At 44.7% G+C, this 18,618-nt stretch overlaps 1 protein-coding gene across 2 annotated transcripts in view; it reads left to right on the top strand.

The window, feature by feature from the left end:
- Nucleotides 1-7,149: 7,149 nt before the first annotated feature.
- Nucleotides 7,150-18,618, top strand: part of LOC120988595 — a 40,837-nt gene continuing 29,368 nt past the window's right edge. The window contains exon 1 of one of the 2 annotated variants that reach the window (XM_040416156.1): nt 7,150-7,333. In XM_040416156.1, coding sequence (XP_040272090.1) covers nt 7,214-7,333 — 120 coding nt within the window. In that variant the 5' untranslated portion in view covers nt 7,150-7,213. The remainder of the gene's footprint in view (nt 7,334-18,618) is intronic. The other variant, XM_040416157.1, reaches the window with a different exon arrangement.

Raw genomic sequence — 18,618 nt, 5'->3', positions numbered from 1 at the left:
ATTTTGTGTTTACTACTGATTCATTTCATCAGAAAATGCCAAACCTTTTAGATATTATATTTATGAAATGGTTAAAATAACTTCATTGACATTACAAATATTTAAATGCAGTCTGTCACCGAATTTTCACCCATTTAAACGATCGGCAATGGCCAGCAGAACGTTGCCCAAGCACGCTAGACTCCTGCGTAGAGCAATTCTCTGAGGAAGTTACCCTCTAGAGCCAGGGATGCTCAACTTGTGGCCCTCCAGCTGTTGCAAAACATCATGCCCTGCTGTAGGCTGAAGGCTGTAGGCTGTCTGGGCATGCTGGGAGTGGTAGTTTTGCAGGGAGGTAATGTTCTATGCAGGACATCAGGGGAGAGGGGGGAGGATGCCAGGCACAGGGGCAAGCTGAATACATACGGTTGTGTGAATTCACCCTAATTAAGTTTATTTATAAGAATCAGCACATTGTCATGCATATAGAATTTCATTATTATGTACAGTTGTGTTCAAAATAATAGCAGTGTGTTTAAAAAAAGTGAATAAAGCTCAAAATCCTTCTAATAGCTTTTATTTCCATACACACAAATGCATTGGGAACACTACACATTCTATTCCAAATCAAAACATAAAGAAAAATATATCAAATTTGTGGTGTTCCGCTAAAAGAAATTTAAAGGGGTTATCCCACTTAGCAGTTTCATACTTACCTGCTGCCACCGCGCGTTCACTTCCTGGATTCTGGCTGGGGGCGGGCTTCATCTTGATTGAAGTCTTCTCCCGGCCGGGCCGCGCGCTGGACTGAACGCGCACGCTGCCGCGCATGCGCAATGTGACTTATTTCTGGCCAGTATAGTACAGAGCCGGCGTGCGCGTTCGCAGCTCTGTACTATTCTGGCCGGGAAGAAGTCACCGTCGCGCATGCGCGGCAGCGTGCGCGTTCAGGACAGCGAGTGGCCCGGCCGGGAGAAAAGAAGAAGTCTTCTGGGCAAGCGCGACCATCGGGATCTTGCGGAAGAGCGGTGGTCGTAACCAGGGGAGACCGAGTCACAACAATAAGGTAAGTGGGGATGAATTTTCTCCTAATCGGTGGGAATTTGTTAATAAAGTATATTTACAAAAATGATCACTGTCAAATCATTAACAGATTTAACAGTGATCATTATGATGGGATAACCCCTTTAAGTGAATATTAGACTGTTCAAAAAAAAATAGCAGTGTTTGTATTCTTCTTTACAAACTCAAACATTTACTATATAAACTGAAAAATGTTTGAAGATTTTGCTTTCCTTTGAATCACTTCACTAATATTTAGTTGTATAACCGCTGTTTCTGAGAACTGCTGTACGTCTGTGTTGCATGGAGTCAACCAACTTCTGGCCTCTGTGAACAGGTATTCCAGCCCAGGATGATTGGACTACATTCCACAGTTCTTCTCTATTTCTTGGTTCTGCCTCAGAAACTGCATTTTTGATGTCACCCCACAAGTTTTCTATTGGATTAAGATCCGGGGATTGGGCTGGCCACTCCATAACGTCAATCTTGTTGGTCTGGAACCAAGATGTTGCACGTTTACTGGTGTGTTTGGGGTCGTTGTCTTGTTGGAACACCCATTTCAAGGGCATTTCCTCTTCATCATAAGGCAACATGACCTCTTCAAGTATTCTGATGTATTCAAACTGATCCACGATCCCTGGTATGCGATAAATAGGCTCAACACCGTAGTATGGGAAACATCCCCATATCCTGATGCTTGCACCACCATGCTTCACTGTCTTCACAGTCTACAGTTCACAGTCCACTTTACCCAAAAAGAACAATCTTACTTTCATCAGTCCACAAAATGTCTCTTTAGGCCAGTCAATGTGCTCTTTGGCAAATTGTAACCTCTTCAGCACGTCTTTTTTTCAACATTGGACTTTGCAGGGGCTTCTTGCAGTTAGTTTGGCTTCACATAGGCGTCTTCTAATTGTAAGGCTGGGTTCACACGAGCGTGTCCGGATTAGTTCCGGATGCGTCCCGGTGTGTTGCGGCAAACCCGCGCGAGTAGGAATGCAATTGCAGTCAGTTTTGACTGCGATTGCGTTCCGATGTTCAGTTTTTATCGCGCGTGTGCAATGTGTTTTGCACGCGCGTGATAAAAAACCGACTGAGGTACCCAGACCCGAACTTCTTCACTGAAGTTCAGGTTTGGGTTAGGTGTTGTGTAGATGTTATTATTTTCCCTTATAACATGGTTATAAGGGAAAATAATAGCATTCTGAATACAGAATGCATAGTAGGTGATCAATTGAGGGTTAAAAAATAAAAAAAATTAACTCGCCTTCTCCTCTTGTTCGCGTAGTTCTCCCGGTCTTCAGTTCTTTAAAAAGATGAACTATGGGCTAAAGGACCTTTGGTGACGTCAGATCACATGCTCCAATCACATGGTCCATCACCGCGGTGATGGAGCATGTGATCTGACGTCACCAAAGGTCCTTTAGCCCATAGTTCATCTTTTTAAAGAACTGAAGACCGGGAGAACTACGCGAACAAGAGGAGAAGGTGAGTTAATTTTTTTTATTTTTTAACCCTCAATTGATCACCTACTATGCATTCTGTATTCAGAATGCTATTATTTTCCCTTATAACCATGTTATAAGGGAAAATAATAGTGTATAGACTGTCACCTAGCAACCGTGCGTGAAAATCGCACCGCATCCGCACTTGCTTGCGGATGCATGCGATTTTCACGCAACCCCATTCACTTCTATGGGGCCTGCGTTGCGTGAAAAACGCAGAATATAGAGCATGCTGCGATTTTCACGCAACGCATAAGTGATGCGTGAAAATCATCGCTCATCTGAACAGCCCCATTGAAATGAATGGGTCCAGATTCGTTCACCTACCGCATTGCACCCGCGCGGAAATCTCGCCCGTGTGAACGCAGCCTAACAGTACTCACAGGTAACTTTAGACCTTCTTTGATCTTCCTGGAGCTGATAGTTGGCTGAGTCCTTGCCATTTTGGCTATTCTTCTTTCCATTTGAATGGTAGTTTTTCGCTTTCTTCCACGTCTTTCAGGTTTTGGTTGCCATTTTAAAGCATTTGCGATCATTTTAGCTGAGCAGCCGATCATTTTCTGCACTTCTTTATATGTTTTCCCCTCTCCAATCAACTTTTTATTCAAGGTACGCTGTTCTTCTGAACAATGTCTGGAACCACCCATTTTCCTCAGAATTTCAGAGAGAAATGCCCTGTAACCAGCATGTACAACATTTGCTGCCTTCCTTCCTTAAATAAGGGCAATAAGTGCCACCTGTTTTTCAAAGAATAAATGACCTCACTCATTGAACTCCTGCTATTATTTTAATCATCCCCCTTTCAATAAGTGATTGAATTACATAGAATCAGCAGCATGCATGTCATGACTGTTGGGTTTCTATTACTCTACTACACCTGCTAGTAAATTATTTGCCATGTAGAAATATTTCTACCAAAAACAGTGATTGATCAGGTTAGCGATGTCTGACTGCTATTTTTTTGAACACAACTGTACATATTTCATTAGTAGGGCTCAGTTCTCACTAGTGCCATATCTACAATTTTGCGGAACGGATGCGGACCCATTCATTTCAATGGAGCTTCAAAAGGATGGATTGCCCCGCAAAAAGGATAGAACATGTCCTATTCTTGTCCGCAATTGCAGACAAGAATAGGCATTTCTACCACAGGACTGGCTGTGTGCTTTCTTCAAAATTCACAACGCACACGGGCAGGTATCCGTGTTTTCTAGACCGCAAAACACAAATGGTCTGAATGGGCCCTAATGTATAAAAAAAATTTTTTTATATAGGTTAAAGGGGTTCTCCAGGCTTTTAATATTGATGACCTATCCTCCGTATAGGTCATCACTATCAGATCGATGGGGGTCCGACACCTCCACCGATCAGCTGTATGAGGAGACGGTGCGCGCAGTGCGAGCGTTCCGTCTCCCGTCTATCTTCCTGCTGCTGCTATGTCTATGGCAATGCAGTAGCGAGCAGGATAAGAGAAGGGAGACGGCACATGCACACTCCTCATACGGCTGATTGGCAGGGGTGCCGGACCCCTCCCTTCGATCTGATATTGATGACCTATCCTGAGGAACTCCTTTAAACATAACACATAAGGCCTCATGCACACGACAGTATGGCTTTTTCAGTGTTTTGCGGTCCGTTTTTTACGGGTCCGTTCCGTTTTTTGTTTCCGTTGTGTTTCCGTTTCCTTTCCGTTTTTCCGTTCCGCTTTTCCGTATGCCATATACAGTATACAGTAATTACATAGAAAAAATTGGGCTGGGCATAACATTTTCAATAGATGGTTCAGCAAAAACGGAACGGATACGGAAGACATACGGATGCATTTCCGTATGTGTTCCGTTTTTTTTGCGGACCCATTGACTTGAATGGAGCTAAGCACCGTGATTTGCGGACAAGAATAGGACATGTTCTATCTTTTCACCGTACGGAAATACTGAAACGGAATGCACACGGAGACACTTCAGTATTTTTTGCTGAACCATTGAAATGAATGGTTCAGTATATGTACCGCATACTGAACTACAAAAACGGCCAGTATACTGAACGCAAAATACTGTCGTGTGCATGAGCCCTAAAGGTGATGTGAACCCAGCCTAAGTCAGATCCATTCTCAAAATGATTTTTATAAATCCACTTTTCATGGCAAGAACAGTGCTGCAGACTGGGCTATTCTTGCTGTCCCACATACCAGAGTCCCGGTGGAAAGCGAAAGCTGTATCATAAACAGGGCCCGACTATACATTAACATCAGTATGACATTTGTTACCTGTTGATCTTCCCTGTAGCCTGTGTGTACTATAGTACATGATGTAATTTGTATCTTTCCTCACATGGTAGCATTTGAGAAGAATCTGACCTGCCGGAGCTAGAGCAGTAAGAAAGTGACAGATGATAGCCATTTTCATTGTCAACATCATAGGGCCCCTGTAGCATAAGTGATCACACATTAGGCTAGGGTTACATCGTGACATCATGAAAGTGAATGTGGTTTGGATTTTCATGCCATAATGGTTACCACATTTATTTACAGACACTGCGCTGTCCAGTACAGAGGGAGATCAATGGCAAAAGAAGAGGCTCTGCTCACATCATATGCCAGCAATGCTGCTGGACAGTGGATATGGTGAGGGCAAGTTGTCAGTATGGGGACATAGGGAGTATGTGAGGGCAAGGCTTACCCCAGTTTTACCCAATATAAGGCCTCGTGCACATGTTGAGACGCTCTTCCCATTCATTTCCATGAGGTCTGCACTTGATCAGCGTATTTGGAGGCTCATAAAGTGTGTTTTTATCATCTGTCGTGCTATATTGAAATATGTTGTATCCCTTCAATTTTTTTTAAGATGAAAGTATGTATTCTCTTGTATCGAGGAAAAAATAATTGGTGAGAAAAAAAACACTACGCAAAAATGACATTAAAAGCTAATATTTGTTTCTCATGTTTTTTGAAGCAGGAAAAAAAAGGTCTGGGTGAAAAATGCAGTCCCGGGGCATACTGCAATTTAGAAAAAAAATAAAACTTCAAGGGTTAAAAAAACACTAGAAAAAAAACTTTGTTTTTTTTATATTTCTCACTTCCTTGCAATATCTGCAAGTGGTGTTTTGCCCAAAAAAGCAGCAAAAAAAATATAAAAATGCACAGTTCATCAATATCAGAACAGCGGGCGTCTGACACCCAGCACCCCTACTGATCAGCTGTTGTGGTTAGCCACGGGTGCTAAAAGCAGAAGGCTCCGTCCATTGTGTAGTTGCCTGACCTGTGTACTGCAGCTCCGCTCCCATTTACTTGAATGGACATTCTGGTGGTTTAGTGCCTGCAAGACAGCTGTCAGATTCCCTTCAAGCCTCTGACATACAAATTCACACACATAAAGGTAAACCTTTCTGGGGTCTTCAGTAATGGAGATATTTAAGATAATGCGGGACAGATCAGACCTGGAATAACATTGGAATATCCCTTTAGGGTGGACTCACACACAGGTTTTGGGCTCATGCACACAAATGTATTGTTCAGGGGTGGCCAACCTTACAGACACAAAGAGCCAGAAAAAAAAAAGTATGACTGCCAGGAGCCACAAGCTGTACATTTACACAAATATGCGTGCACACCACAGTATTGCTGCACGGCCGTTGTTTGGGTCTGCATCTGAGCCTCCGAGCCATTCACTTCAATGGGGCCGCAAAAGATGCAGACAGCACTCCGTGTGCTGTCCGCATCCGTTGCTCCGTTCCGCTTGTGTATGCGTCAACCTTTAGAGTACCTGCATATGTTGCTGATTATGCACGTTTTTCATGCGGAAAAATTCTGTACCAGCAAAGTGAATGAGAGCTGACAAATATTTACGGGCCGGAAATTGGCCTGCGTGTGGATCGTGAAATCTGCAGCATGCCAATTGTTTCTGTGCATTTCACCCTTTGCAATGCAGAGGGTGAGATTGGGGCACATCCGCACCAAGTAACATGTGCGGAAACAGAATAATCAGCGTGGAATTTCTGTTTGTAAACCTGTGCCCGTGTGCAGGTACCCTATGTGGTGACGTTCTGCTATTTTTACACTCCTTCTCTAAAGAAAAAAAACACCATAAAAAAAAAAACTGTTCATGCAGTTGTTTAAAAGAAAAAAAAACATCAATAAATCAATGCCATTAAACCATATGACGAATGAAAAATAAAAAAAACAAGCAGCTCTCGTTTTTTATTGACCAAAAATGCCAGGCCAAATTTTGTATGCAATTATATGTATATATATATATAGAGAGAGAGAGAGAGAGAGAGAGATATATATATATATATATATATATATATATATATATATATATATAAAATAACTACATTTGCATAAACCCAGGACTAAACGTCTCCTAAAGAACACGACCGCACCGCTAGCGGGGTAAAGATATCATTCCTAATCTCACTGTTTAGACTATTGCCAGTAGCTAAAATGGCTGCCTCTGCGTCACTGGGCGGACGTCCCGGGTCATACGTGTCACTTAATTGGCGGAGCGAGCGTAGGGCATGGAACTTCGGATAACTTTATTAGTCTGTGTCTATAGTGACAGCGCTGTTATTAGACACTCGTTATAAATAAAGATTCTGAATCTCACGCTGGCAGGGTTGTGTCTAAACTCCCTGCGGTGACAGCTGATTGCTTGGGGGTCACCAGACAGATGTCTCAGGAAAGCAGAAAAATGCAGTTTTCAGAATGGAAGACCGGCAAGAGACGGCTTAGGTACCTGTATATCTGTCCTCCCTGCTCGTTCCAGCTCCATCATGGACAGAAGGCAGAGGTCTGTATACAGGAACACTCTGTGCTGCTGTGGAGTGGAGCTCAGGGTTGGGGCCAGACTGTAATATTGCAGTATTATGAGGGCCCCGAGTAGCCCCCCATTACCAGCCTTGTATTCTGTGTCCTGAATCGAATTCCTTTCTCTCATATTTAGCACTGCACTGCCATTTATATTATTGGCCGCTATCTCTGCTGATGGCTGTGAGTATCAGGCTAAATGCACACGATCCGTGCGGAAATTCCGCACCGTAGTTCATGCACGTTGTATTCTTTGAGAGTTTTAAAATTCGCATGCACACGATGCAGATTTTTTTCCATGTGAATTTTGACCTGTGGTGCAGATTTTAAAATCCGCAGCATATCAATTTATTTTTATTTATTTATGCCACCAGTGTCTGAGATGGGAATAACCCTATAATGTCCCTTATGTATATGACTGACATTAATGAACACAACGTCAGAATCGTTTATTTGGTGCAATGCAAACTTGTAACTTCTACAGTCAGAATTCGAGAGCAGTGATAATTTCACATTTTAAAGGGATTGTTTCATGAACTCTTAGGGCTCTTTCACACGAGCGGATCCTGTGCGGGTAATCTGCTGTGTGAAAAAGTGCCAAGCCGCGCTCTGGACAGCAGAGACACGGAGCATTAACATGATTGATAATACTCCGTGCCTCTCTGTGATCTTCTTACTGCAAAATCACAGTGAAATAAAGTTTTTTATTCCCGATCAACACAGCAAACAGGCAATGTTTCGGCTTAACACAAGCCTTTCTCAAGCCATAATAAACATCACACTGTGTGAAAAAGGCTTGTGTTAAGCCGAAACATTGCCTGTTTGCTGTGTTGATCAGGAATAAAAACTTGCACAAGGAAGACGCTGGTCATAATCTTGTTTTATTCCTATTACTTTCAGCGGGAAGGAGTCTAACGCTGGTGACCGTAACGCTTCCAGAAGGTGGGACGTTGGTGCTGTCCTTGATACAAAACTTTCCCAGTGAGATAAAGTTGTCACTGTGATTTTAGTAACATAGTACATAAGGCTGGAAAAAGACATTTGTCCATCCAGTTCGCCTGTTATCCTGCAAGTTGATCCAGAGGAAGGCAAAAAAAAACACCTGTGAGGTAGAAGCCAATTTTCCCCACTTTAGGGGAATAAAAAATTCCTTCTCGACTCCAATCAGGCAATCAGAATATCTCCCTGGATCAACGACCCCTCTCTAGTAGCCATAGCCTGTAATATTATTACACTCCAGAAATACATCCAGGCCCCTCTTGAATTCCTTTATTGTACTCACCATCACCACCTCCTCAGGCAGAGAGTTCCATAGTCTCACTGCTCTTACCGTAAAGAATCCTCTTCTATGGTACAAACCTTCTTTCCTCCAGACGCAGAGGATGTCCCCTCGGTCACAGTCACAGTCCTGGGGATAAATAGATGATGGGAGAGATCTCTGTACTGACCCCTGATATATTTATACATAGTTATTAGATCTCCCCTCAGTTGTCTTTTTTCTAAAGTGAATAACCCTAATTTTGATAATCTTTCAGGGTACTGTAGTTGCCCCATTCCAGTTATTACTTTAGTTGCCCTCCTCTGGACCCTCTCCAGCTCTGCTATGTCTGCCTTGTTTACAGGAGCCCAGAACTGTACACAGTACTCCATGTGTGGTCTGACTAGCGATTTGTAAAGTGGCAGGACTATGTTCTCATCACGGGCATCTATGCCCCTTTTGATGCAACCCATTATCTTATTGTCCTTGGCAGCAGCTGCCTGACACTGGTTTTTGCAGCTTAGTTTGCTGTTTATTAAAATTCCTAGATCCTTTTCCATGTCAGTGTTACCGAGTGTTTTACCATTTAGCATGTACGGGTGACTTGCATTATTCCTCCCCATTTGCATAACTTTACATTTATCAGTGTTAAACCTCATCTGCCACTTATCTGCCCAAGCCTGCAATCTATCCAGATCCCTCTGTAGCTGTATACTGTCCTCTTCAGTGATAATTACTTTACACAGTTTAGTGTCATCTGCAAAAATTGATATTTTACTATTCAAGCCTTCTACAAGATCATTAATTAAGATCATTTTGTAGTAAAAAGATCACAGAGAGGCACGGAGCATTATCAATCATGTTAATGCTCCGGTGTCTCTGCTGTTCGGAGCAGGGTTTGGCATTCTTTCATGCAGCGGATTTCACGCCCTTAGGTCTCTTTCACACGAGCGTGACGGATTAGGTCCAGATGCGTTCAGGCTGCGTTCAGTGAAACTCGCACCATTTTGCAAGCAAGTTCAGTCAGTTTTGACTGCGATTGCGTTCAGTTGTTCAGTTTTTTCCGCGCGGTTGCAATGCGATTTGATGCTTTTTTTCATACGCGTGATAAAAAACTGAAGGTTTACAAACAACATCTCCTAGCAACCATCAGTGAAAAACGCATTGCATCCGCACTTGCTTCCGGTTTTTCACTGAAGCCCCTTTCACTTTTATGGGGCCAGGGCTGCGTGAAAAACGCAGAATATAGAACATGCTGCTTTTTTCATGCAACACAGAACTGATGTGTGAAAAACAACACTCATGTGCACAGACCCATTGAAATGAATGGGTCAGGATTCAGTGCGGGTGCTATGCGTTCACGTCCGCATTGGACCCGCGCGGAAAACTCGCTTGTGTGAAAGAGGCCTTACAGCTGAAGTTGGATCTTAATCCCATACTTTATTCTCTTTATGCCTTGTGCCATTTCTTAATGAGCAATGCTGGAAGGGCTTGTTCCGTCTCATCACTGAGTAATGAAAAGTTATGCACTTACAGGAAAGCTTAGGCTAGTTTCACACTAGCAACTGAAATCCGGCAAGCACTCAGCGGATTTTCTTCTGGCCGATTCTCAGGATATTTTCCAGAATGCGCACGGATCTCTGCCGGTCCCCATTGTAGTTATTGGGGCCGGTTGGAGCCTTACAAACCTCCGGCGATGACGGAATGCCCACACTAGCCTGCCGGATCTCCGCAGCTAGTTTGAAACTAGCGTTAGACTGGATACAACTGAAACAAACCCTCAGCTGTGAGAAGTTAAACGAGGACATGTAACCTCTCCTAAAAGGCTTTTTTAGGGTTCAGCTACGCGGTAATTTTGGTTGCTGCACGGCTCGCACGTTTTCTGTGACACTCGAAAAACAAAAACAGTTTTCTTTTTCAATTTGAACACAGCAGCAAACACATGAGACGCGCTAGGACCTCATTCATTCTTATGGCACCGCTGCTACACTGCAAGACAGGGTGCGCAACGTGTCACGCCCAAAATCACTGTGTAGCGTAACCTTGGTAAATACTTCCATTCCCCATGTAAGGGCTCTTTCACACTTGCGTTCTTGTCTTCCGGCATAGAGTTCTATCGTCGGGGCTCTATGCCGGAAGAATCCTGATCAGTTTTATCCTAATGCATTCTGAATGGAGAGAAATCCGTTCAGGATGCATCAGGATGTCTTCAGTTCCGGAACGGAACGTTTTTTGGCCGGAGAAAATACCGCAGCATGCTGCGCTTTTTGCTCCGGTAGATATCTGATTGAGACTATTTGTGACAATAATCCCATTGATATTTCAAGATTTCAAAGCTGTGAGTGGCCCACAATGAAAGAGTGTGGGGAAATATCCTTCTAAAATCTAACCTTTATATGATATACATTAAAATATACACCTGAAGATGCATCACAATACAAAACATATAGTCAAGGGGTTCTGGGTGGATACCCCACTGCTGGTAAAGAAAAAAAAAAAAAAAAAAAAAAAAAAAGAAAAAACTTAGCACTGATACGCATAGGTGAATGCTAACAGTATAACCCAACCAACACAAGTATAACATGTATTGGGGTTCCAGGACGGATACCCCACTTCTGGTAGGACAAGAATATAAGATGTAACTGCTGCGCCGGTGTGGACACAGACAGTCTTACCTGACCGACCAGATGACTAGGATCAGCGTGGTAAGGGAGTCAGGCCTGACGGAAGGGAGTGTAGACAGGGAAAAACAGTCATGAGAGTATGGATGCTGTGCCCTATATCACCCTATATACTTGGTAGGATTGGGGCCTGCTCCCATGCTGCCTGTCTACACAGAGCACTCGCCCTGAAAAGAGCGACCCCGTCCGGATACCTGTCCCTAGTTATGGACCTGAACCCTAGTCTAGTGAACAAACATAAAAAACACAAAGCGACTACAGGCCTCCCGACGTGGCACGTTTCTGTCGTGTCGACTCCTCAGGGGGATAAAATGCATGTAGAGACAAAACGAAAAATATACCGTCTATGACCGCAAGTAGCAGTCAAACATATGCTGCAGTAGGACGGTTACATGAAAGACTAGACCCAAGGTTCAGAGTCAAAGTCTAGGGGCAGGCATCCATGGTGCAGGATTGCCATGCTACAGAGGAATAAATGCTTCTCTGCTCCTTGGTGTGTAAGGATCTGGTGGTCCTCACTAAAGGTAGTATCCCTAATGTTAAGGGGGTTCATCAACCTATACCAGCCACACTGACACATACCTTCATGATGTTTAAATAGATCCCCAGCGCGCCTCTTCCAGGGAGACCGCCCTGTCAGCATCGGCGTCGGCGTGTGACGTCACGCGCATGCGCCGTGACGCACCAGACGCCGCCGCCGATACCACATGATTACGGCGACCAATCGGATCAGGAGGCGGAGGGAGAGAGCGGTTACCACGGAGAACATGTCAACACAAGGTAACCTCACAGTACGTCCCACAATGGAGGCGTCCGTGACAACGCTACAGAGCAAGATCGTAGCAAATTAAAACTGACATTTCTTGCAGGTTCGCAGCAACAAGAACTAGATAGAAAGAGCTGGACACAATACCAGGTTGTTTTGGAAAATTGTGAAATAGTAGTATGTCTCCTATATGTGCATCCCTTCCAGAGGAATAGGATGCCACCACAGGATTGAACATTACTATTATTGAGGAGTAAGCTTAACCAATATCTATATAAAGCACCCATAGTCCAGCCTTTCGTTCAGGCCCAAGGGTGCAGATGTTTTAAGGTGGAATATCCATCGGGATTCTTGCTGAAGCAGACATTTGTCCCAGTTGCCCCCTCTCACAGGTGGTTTGACCACATCAAAACCGAGGAACTTCAGAGAGGCTCTACCATTGTGCACAGTATGGACGTGTTTAGAGATTGGGGTATCTCTTTTGTGTGAGATGTCCCCCAAGTGCTCCCCTATCCGCCTCCTGAATTCCCGTATCGTTTTACCTACATATTCAATCCCACATTCACACTGGATCCGATATATGACCCCTCTGGATTTACAGTTAATGAAATGCGGGATTGAATATGTCTTGCCTGTGACATTGCTCACAAATGACTTGCTAACCTGTATGCGTTTGCACGCTATACAATTTCCACATCTATAACAACCCACAGTTCTACATCGCAACCAGGTGGTCTTGGTGCGATCGGGTGCATAGTGACTATGCACTAGCTTATCACGTATGTTCGGCCCCCTACGATAGGTTATTTGTGGTTGGTCACCTAAAACGTCTTTTAAGTCAGGGTCCATTTTGAGGACTTGCCAATGGCGCCCCAAAATCTGCCTGACTTGTTTAGACCCCCTATCGAAATTGGTGATGATTCTCATGACCTTAGTGGGTGGAGTGGATAGTTGATTGGAAGTGAGCAGTGAGCATCTTGGTCGGGACAGGGCTTTCTGGAATGCCGATCTCAACACAAAGTCGGGGTATCCCCTGGACAAAAATCTCGTCCTCAGATCAGCTGCTTGGCGAATAAAATCATGCTTGTCTGAGCAGTTGCGTCTCAAACGCAAGTACTGACCTCTAGGAATTCCAGTCCTGAGTGGGAGAGGATGGTTACTCTCCCACCTCAGGAGGGAATTCGTAGAGGTGGCCTTCCTATAGATCGACGTGTCCAGTTCACCCTTCGCGTTCCTGGAGATTTTAATATCCAGGAATGGCAAAGTCGTGGGGTGCGACTCACAGGTGAAGTGCATGCCAATATTGTTCTGATTGAGATGCTGGACGAAGGCTTCAAAGGTCCCCTGATCTCCATTCCAGAGTATGAAGATGTCGTCGATGTATCGCGCCCACAAGCCAATTTCATAAGTGTCAAGAGCCTCGTCTTCCTTGAAAACGATGGTCTCCTCCCACCAGCCCAGGAATAGATTAGCATACGATGGGGCGCAGGGACTCCCCATCGCAGTACCCCTGAGCTGGTGGTAGGTCCTCCCATCAAAGGTGAAAAAATTACGTGTTAACGTAAACTCAAGAAGACGCAGGACAAATTGGCTGTGGGCGCGATACTGACATCCCCGTGACCGAAGGAAATGTTCTACAGCCCTGAGGCCCAAATTATGTGGTATCGAGGAATAAAGGGCCTCAACGTCAATACTGGAAAGGAGACAGGTCTCCTCCAATGTCAGACCCTCCAAACGCTTAAGGAGGTCGGTGGTATCTCTGACATGGGAGGGGAGAGCCGTGACAAACGGTGCCAATATCCGGTCGATGTAAATACCCAGATTCTGGTTAAGATTGTCCACCCCCGAAACAATGGGTCTCCCCTTCAGAGGACTAACCCCCTTATGCACTTTGGGGAGACTGTAAAATGTAGATTTACGGGGATGCAGGGGAAAGAGAAAAGCAAATTCCTCAGCATTAATGATATTGGTAGCTTTCGCTTCATCCAAAATAATTTTAAGTTCACGCCTATATCCCTCGGTGGGGTCATTATACAGAACTTCATACGTCCCTGTGTCTGATAGTATATTCCTACACATATTCTCATATTGCACCGCGTCCATGACCACGACATTCCCCCCCTTGTCAGCGGGTTTGATGACAATGTGGTGGTCATCAGCTAATGAAGAAATAGCAGTGGTCACGGACTCGGCGCAGTTGGAATGATGCGTGGACACTCTGAGGTCCTCTAGATCCCTGGTGACCATGTTTAGGAATACATCTATACATGACACTTCGTTCGCAGTGGGTGGCATCTTGGTACTTTTCACTTTTAGATTAGTAAATGGACCGTTACCCTTGGTAGTGTCCTCATTGGAGTTCAAGGACTGTAATAGTTGTACATCCTTAAGTAAGTCAGTAGGAATCCCCAATTCAAGACATTGGCGACGGTCCATTAATCTAAAGTGTTTATGCCACCTTAACTTGCGAATAAACAAATTAATATCTTTGACAGATGCAAATCTGTCAAATTTTGGGGTGGGTACAAACGTCAGGCCTAGTTCTAGGGCTTTAGTCTCATCGATACTGAGGACACGTGATGAAAGGTTTAAGACTTGTGGTCCCAAAACTAATTCGGAGGTTTCTGTGTGCGACTGCGTAGCGGATATTCCATAGTCTGATTGAACTGGCCTAAAAAACGGTTATCCTGGCCTCTGTATGAACCACGACCTTTACCCTTCCTGTACCTGCCCCTATTGGGATGTTGACTCACTTTAGGGACAGTTTCTCTCTCCGAATCGGAGTGGTCAGTTTCAGTAGAAGATCTCTCAGAATTGCTTGGTACAGTATCTCTTCTTGTGTTACCAAGAGAGGAATATATACGGTTTTCTTTAAAATCTGAGAGATCTCTAATAAACTGCCGGTGTTTTCTTTCTTTTAGGTGATATTGATATTTTTCTAGGGTAAGTTGGAGCTGCTTTTCTTTGTTCTGGAATTCCGCTTCCTGTGAAAAAGTCTGTACAACCTCCGTGTATTCTATCAATTTCTGACTAAGGGTGGCTAGATTAGCTCTCTCCTCATCCAGCAGAAGCCTCATAAGCCTAAGGGAACTATTTGTGGCTTCCTGCTCCCACTTAGTTAAGAAGCCGGGGTGTTGTCGTAGACGAGCCGCTGGGAGGAGAGAGATACGCAGCCCCCTTGGGACAATATTATTTTTAATGTAATTGTCCAGACTTTGCACCTCCCACCAGGACGTAATCTGTTCTTTGTAGACCTGGGTAAGATCTACAAAGGCGGTTTGAAAGGATGGTAAGTACTTTTTCTGATTGAACTGTTTATCAGAGAATATATCCTTGGCCTCATGTAACCAGTTCTCTGCATCAAATCCTGTCGCTAGGAATCCTGCCATATCAGTGGGAATGATAGATATCTGATTGAGACTATTTGTGACAATAATCCCATTGATATTTCAAGATTTCAAAGATGTGAGTGGCCCACAATGAAAGAGTGTGGGGAAATATCCTTCTAAAATCTAACCTTTATATGATATACATTAAAATATACACCTGAAGATGCATCACAATACAAAACATATAGTCAAGGGGTTCTGGGTGGATACCCCACTGCTGGTAAAGAAAAAAGACAAAACTTAGCACTGATACGCATAGGTGAATGCTAACAGTATAACCCAACCAACACAAGTATAACATGTATTGGGGTTCCAGGACGGATACCCCACTTCTGGTAGGACAAGAATATAAGATGTAACTGCTGCGCCGGTGTGGACACAGACAGTCTTACCTGACCGACCAGATGACTAGGATCAGCGTGGTAAGGGAGTCAGGCCTGACGGAAGGGAGTGTAGACAGGGAAAAACAGTCATGAGAGTATGGATGCTGTGCCCTATATCACCCTATATACTTGGTAGGATTGGGGCCTGCTCCCATGCTGCCTGTCTACACAGAGCACTCGCCCTGAAAAGAGCGACCCCGTCCGGATACCTGTCCCTAGTTATGGACCTGAACCCTAGTCTAGTGAACAAACATAAAAAACACAAAGCGACTACAGGCCTCCCGACGTGGCACGTTTCTGTCGTGTCGACTCCTCAGGGGGATAAAATGCATGTAGAGACAAAACGAAAAATATACCGTCTATGACCGCAAGTAGCAGTCAAACATATGCTGCAGTAGGACGGTTACATGAAAGACTAGACCCAAGGTTCAGAGTCAAAGTCTAGGGGCAGGCATCCATGGTGCAGGATTGCCATGCTACAGAGGAATAAATGCTTCTCTGCTCCTTGGTGTGTAAGGATCTGGTGGTCCTCACTAAAGGTAGTGTCCCTAATGTTAAGGGGGTTCATCAACCTATACCAGCCACACTGACACATACCTTCATGATGTTTAAATAGATCCCCAGCGCGCCTCTTCCAGGGAGACCGCCCTGTCAGCATCGGCGTCGGCGTGTGACGTCACGCGCATGCGCCGTGACGCACCAGACGCCGCCGCCGATACCACATGATTACGGCGACCAATCGGATCAGGAGGCGGAGGGAGAGAGCGGTTACCACGGAGAACATGTCAACACAAGGTAACCTCACAGTACGTCCCACAATGGAGGCGTCCGTGACAACGCTACAGAGCAAGATCGTAGCAAATTAAAACTGACATTTCTTGCAGGTTCGCAGCAACAAGAACTAGATAGAAAGAGCTGGACACAATACCAGGTTGTTTTGGAAAATTGTGAAATAGTAGTATGTCTCCTATATGTGCATCCCTTCCAGAGGAATAGGATGCCACCACAGGATTGAACATTACTATTATTGAGGAGTAAGCTTAACCAATATCTATATAAAGCACCCATAGTCCAGCCTTTCATTCAGGCCCAAGGGTGCAGATGTTTTAAGGTGGAATATCCATCGGGATTCTTGCTGAAGCAGACATTTGTCCCAGTTGCCCCCTCTCACAGGTGGTTTGACCACATCAAAACCGAGGAACTTCAGAGAGGCTCTACCATTGTGCACAGTATGGACGTGTTTAGAGATTGGGGTATCTCTTTTGTGTGAGATGTCCCCCAAGTGCTCCCCTATCCGCCTCCTGAATTCCCGTATCGTTTTACCTACATATTCAATCCCACATTCACACTGGATCCGATATATGACCCCTCTGGATTTACAGTTAATGAAATGCGGGATTGAATATGTCTTGCCTGTGACATTGCTCACAAATGACTTGCTAACCTGTATGCGTTTGCACGCTATACAATTTCCACATCTATAACAACCCACAGTTCTACATCGCAACCAGGTGGTCTTGGTGCGATCGGGTGCATAGTGACTATGCACTAGCTTATCACGTATGTTCGGCCCCCTACGATAGGTTATTTGTGGTTGGTCACCTAAAACGTCTTTTAAGTCAGGGTCCATTTTGAGGACTTGCCAATGGCGCCCCAAAATCTGCCTGACTTGTTTAGACCCCCTATCGAAATTGGTGATGATTCTCATGACCTTAGTGGGTGGAGTGGATAGTTGATTGGAAGTGAGCAGTGAGCATCTTGGTCGGGACAGGGCTTTCTGGAATGCCGATCTCAACACAAAGTCGGGGTATCCCCTGGACAAAAATCTCGTCCTCAGATCAGCTGCTTGGCGAATAAAATCATGCTTGTCTGACCCGCTGACAAGGGGGGGAATGTCGTGGTCATGGACGCGGTGCAATATGAGAATATGTGTAGGAACATACTATCAGACACAGGGACGTATGAAGTTCTGTATAATGACCCCACCGAGGGATATAGGCGTGAACTTAAAATTATTTTGGATGAAGCGAAAGCTACCAATATCATTAATGCTGAGGAATTTGCTTTTCTCTTTCCCCTGCATCCCCGTAAATCTACATTTTACAGTCTCCCCAAAGTGCATAAGGGGGTTAGTCCTCTGAAGGGGAGACCCATTGTTTCGGGGGTGGACAATCTTAACCAGAATCTGGGTATTTACATCGACCGGATATTGGCACCGTTTGTCACGGCTCTCCCCTCCCATGTCAGAGATACCACCGACCTCCTTAAGCGTTTGGAGGGTCTGACATTGGAGGAGACCTGTCTCCTTTCCAGTATTGACGTTGAGGCCCTTTATTCCTCGATACCACATAATTTGGGCCTCAGGGCTGTAGAACATTTCCTTCGGTCACGGGGATGTCAGTATCGCGCCCACAGCCAATTTGTCCTGCGTCTTCTTGAGTTTACGTTAACACGTAATTTTTTCACCTTTGATGGGAGGACCTACCACCAGCTCAGGGGTACTGCGATGGGGAGTCCCTGCGCCCCATCGTATGCTAATCTATTCCTGGGCTGGTGGGAGGAGACCATCGTTTTCAAGGAAGACGAGGCTCTTGACACTTATGAAATTGGCTTGTGGGCGCGATACATCGACGACATCTTCATACTCTGGAATGGAGATCAGGGGACCTTTGAAGCCTTCGTCCAGCATCTCAATCAGAACAATATTGGCATGCACTTCACCTGTGAGTCGCACCCCACGACTTTGCCATTCCTGGATATTAAAATCTCCAGGAACGCGAAGGGTGAACTG

This window comes from Bufo bufo, chromosome 2, assembly GCF_905171765.1.
Source record: "Bufo bufo chromosome 2, aBufBuf1.1, whole genome shotgun sequence".
NCBI lineage: Eukaryota > Metazoa > Chordata > Amphibia > Anura > Bufonidae > Bufo > Bufo bufo.
Note: the sequence above shows the minus strand (reverse complement) of the source record. Positions and strands in the feature narration are given on the sequence as shown.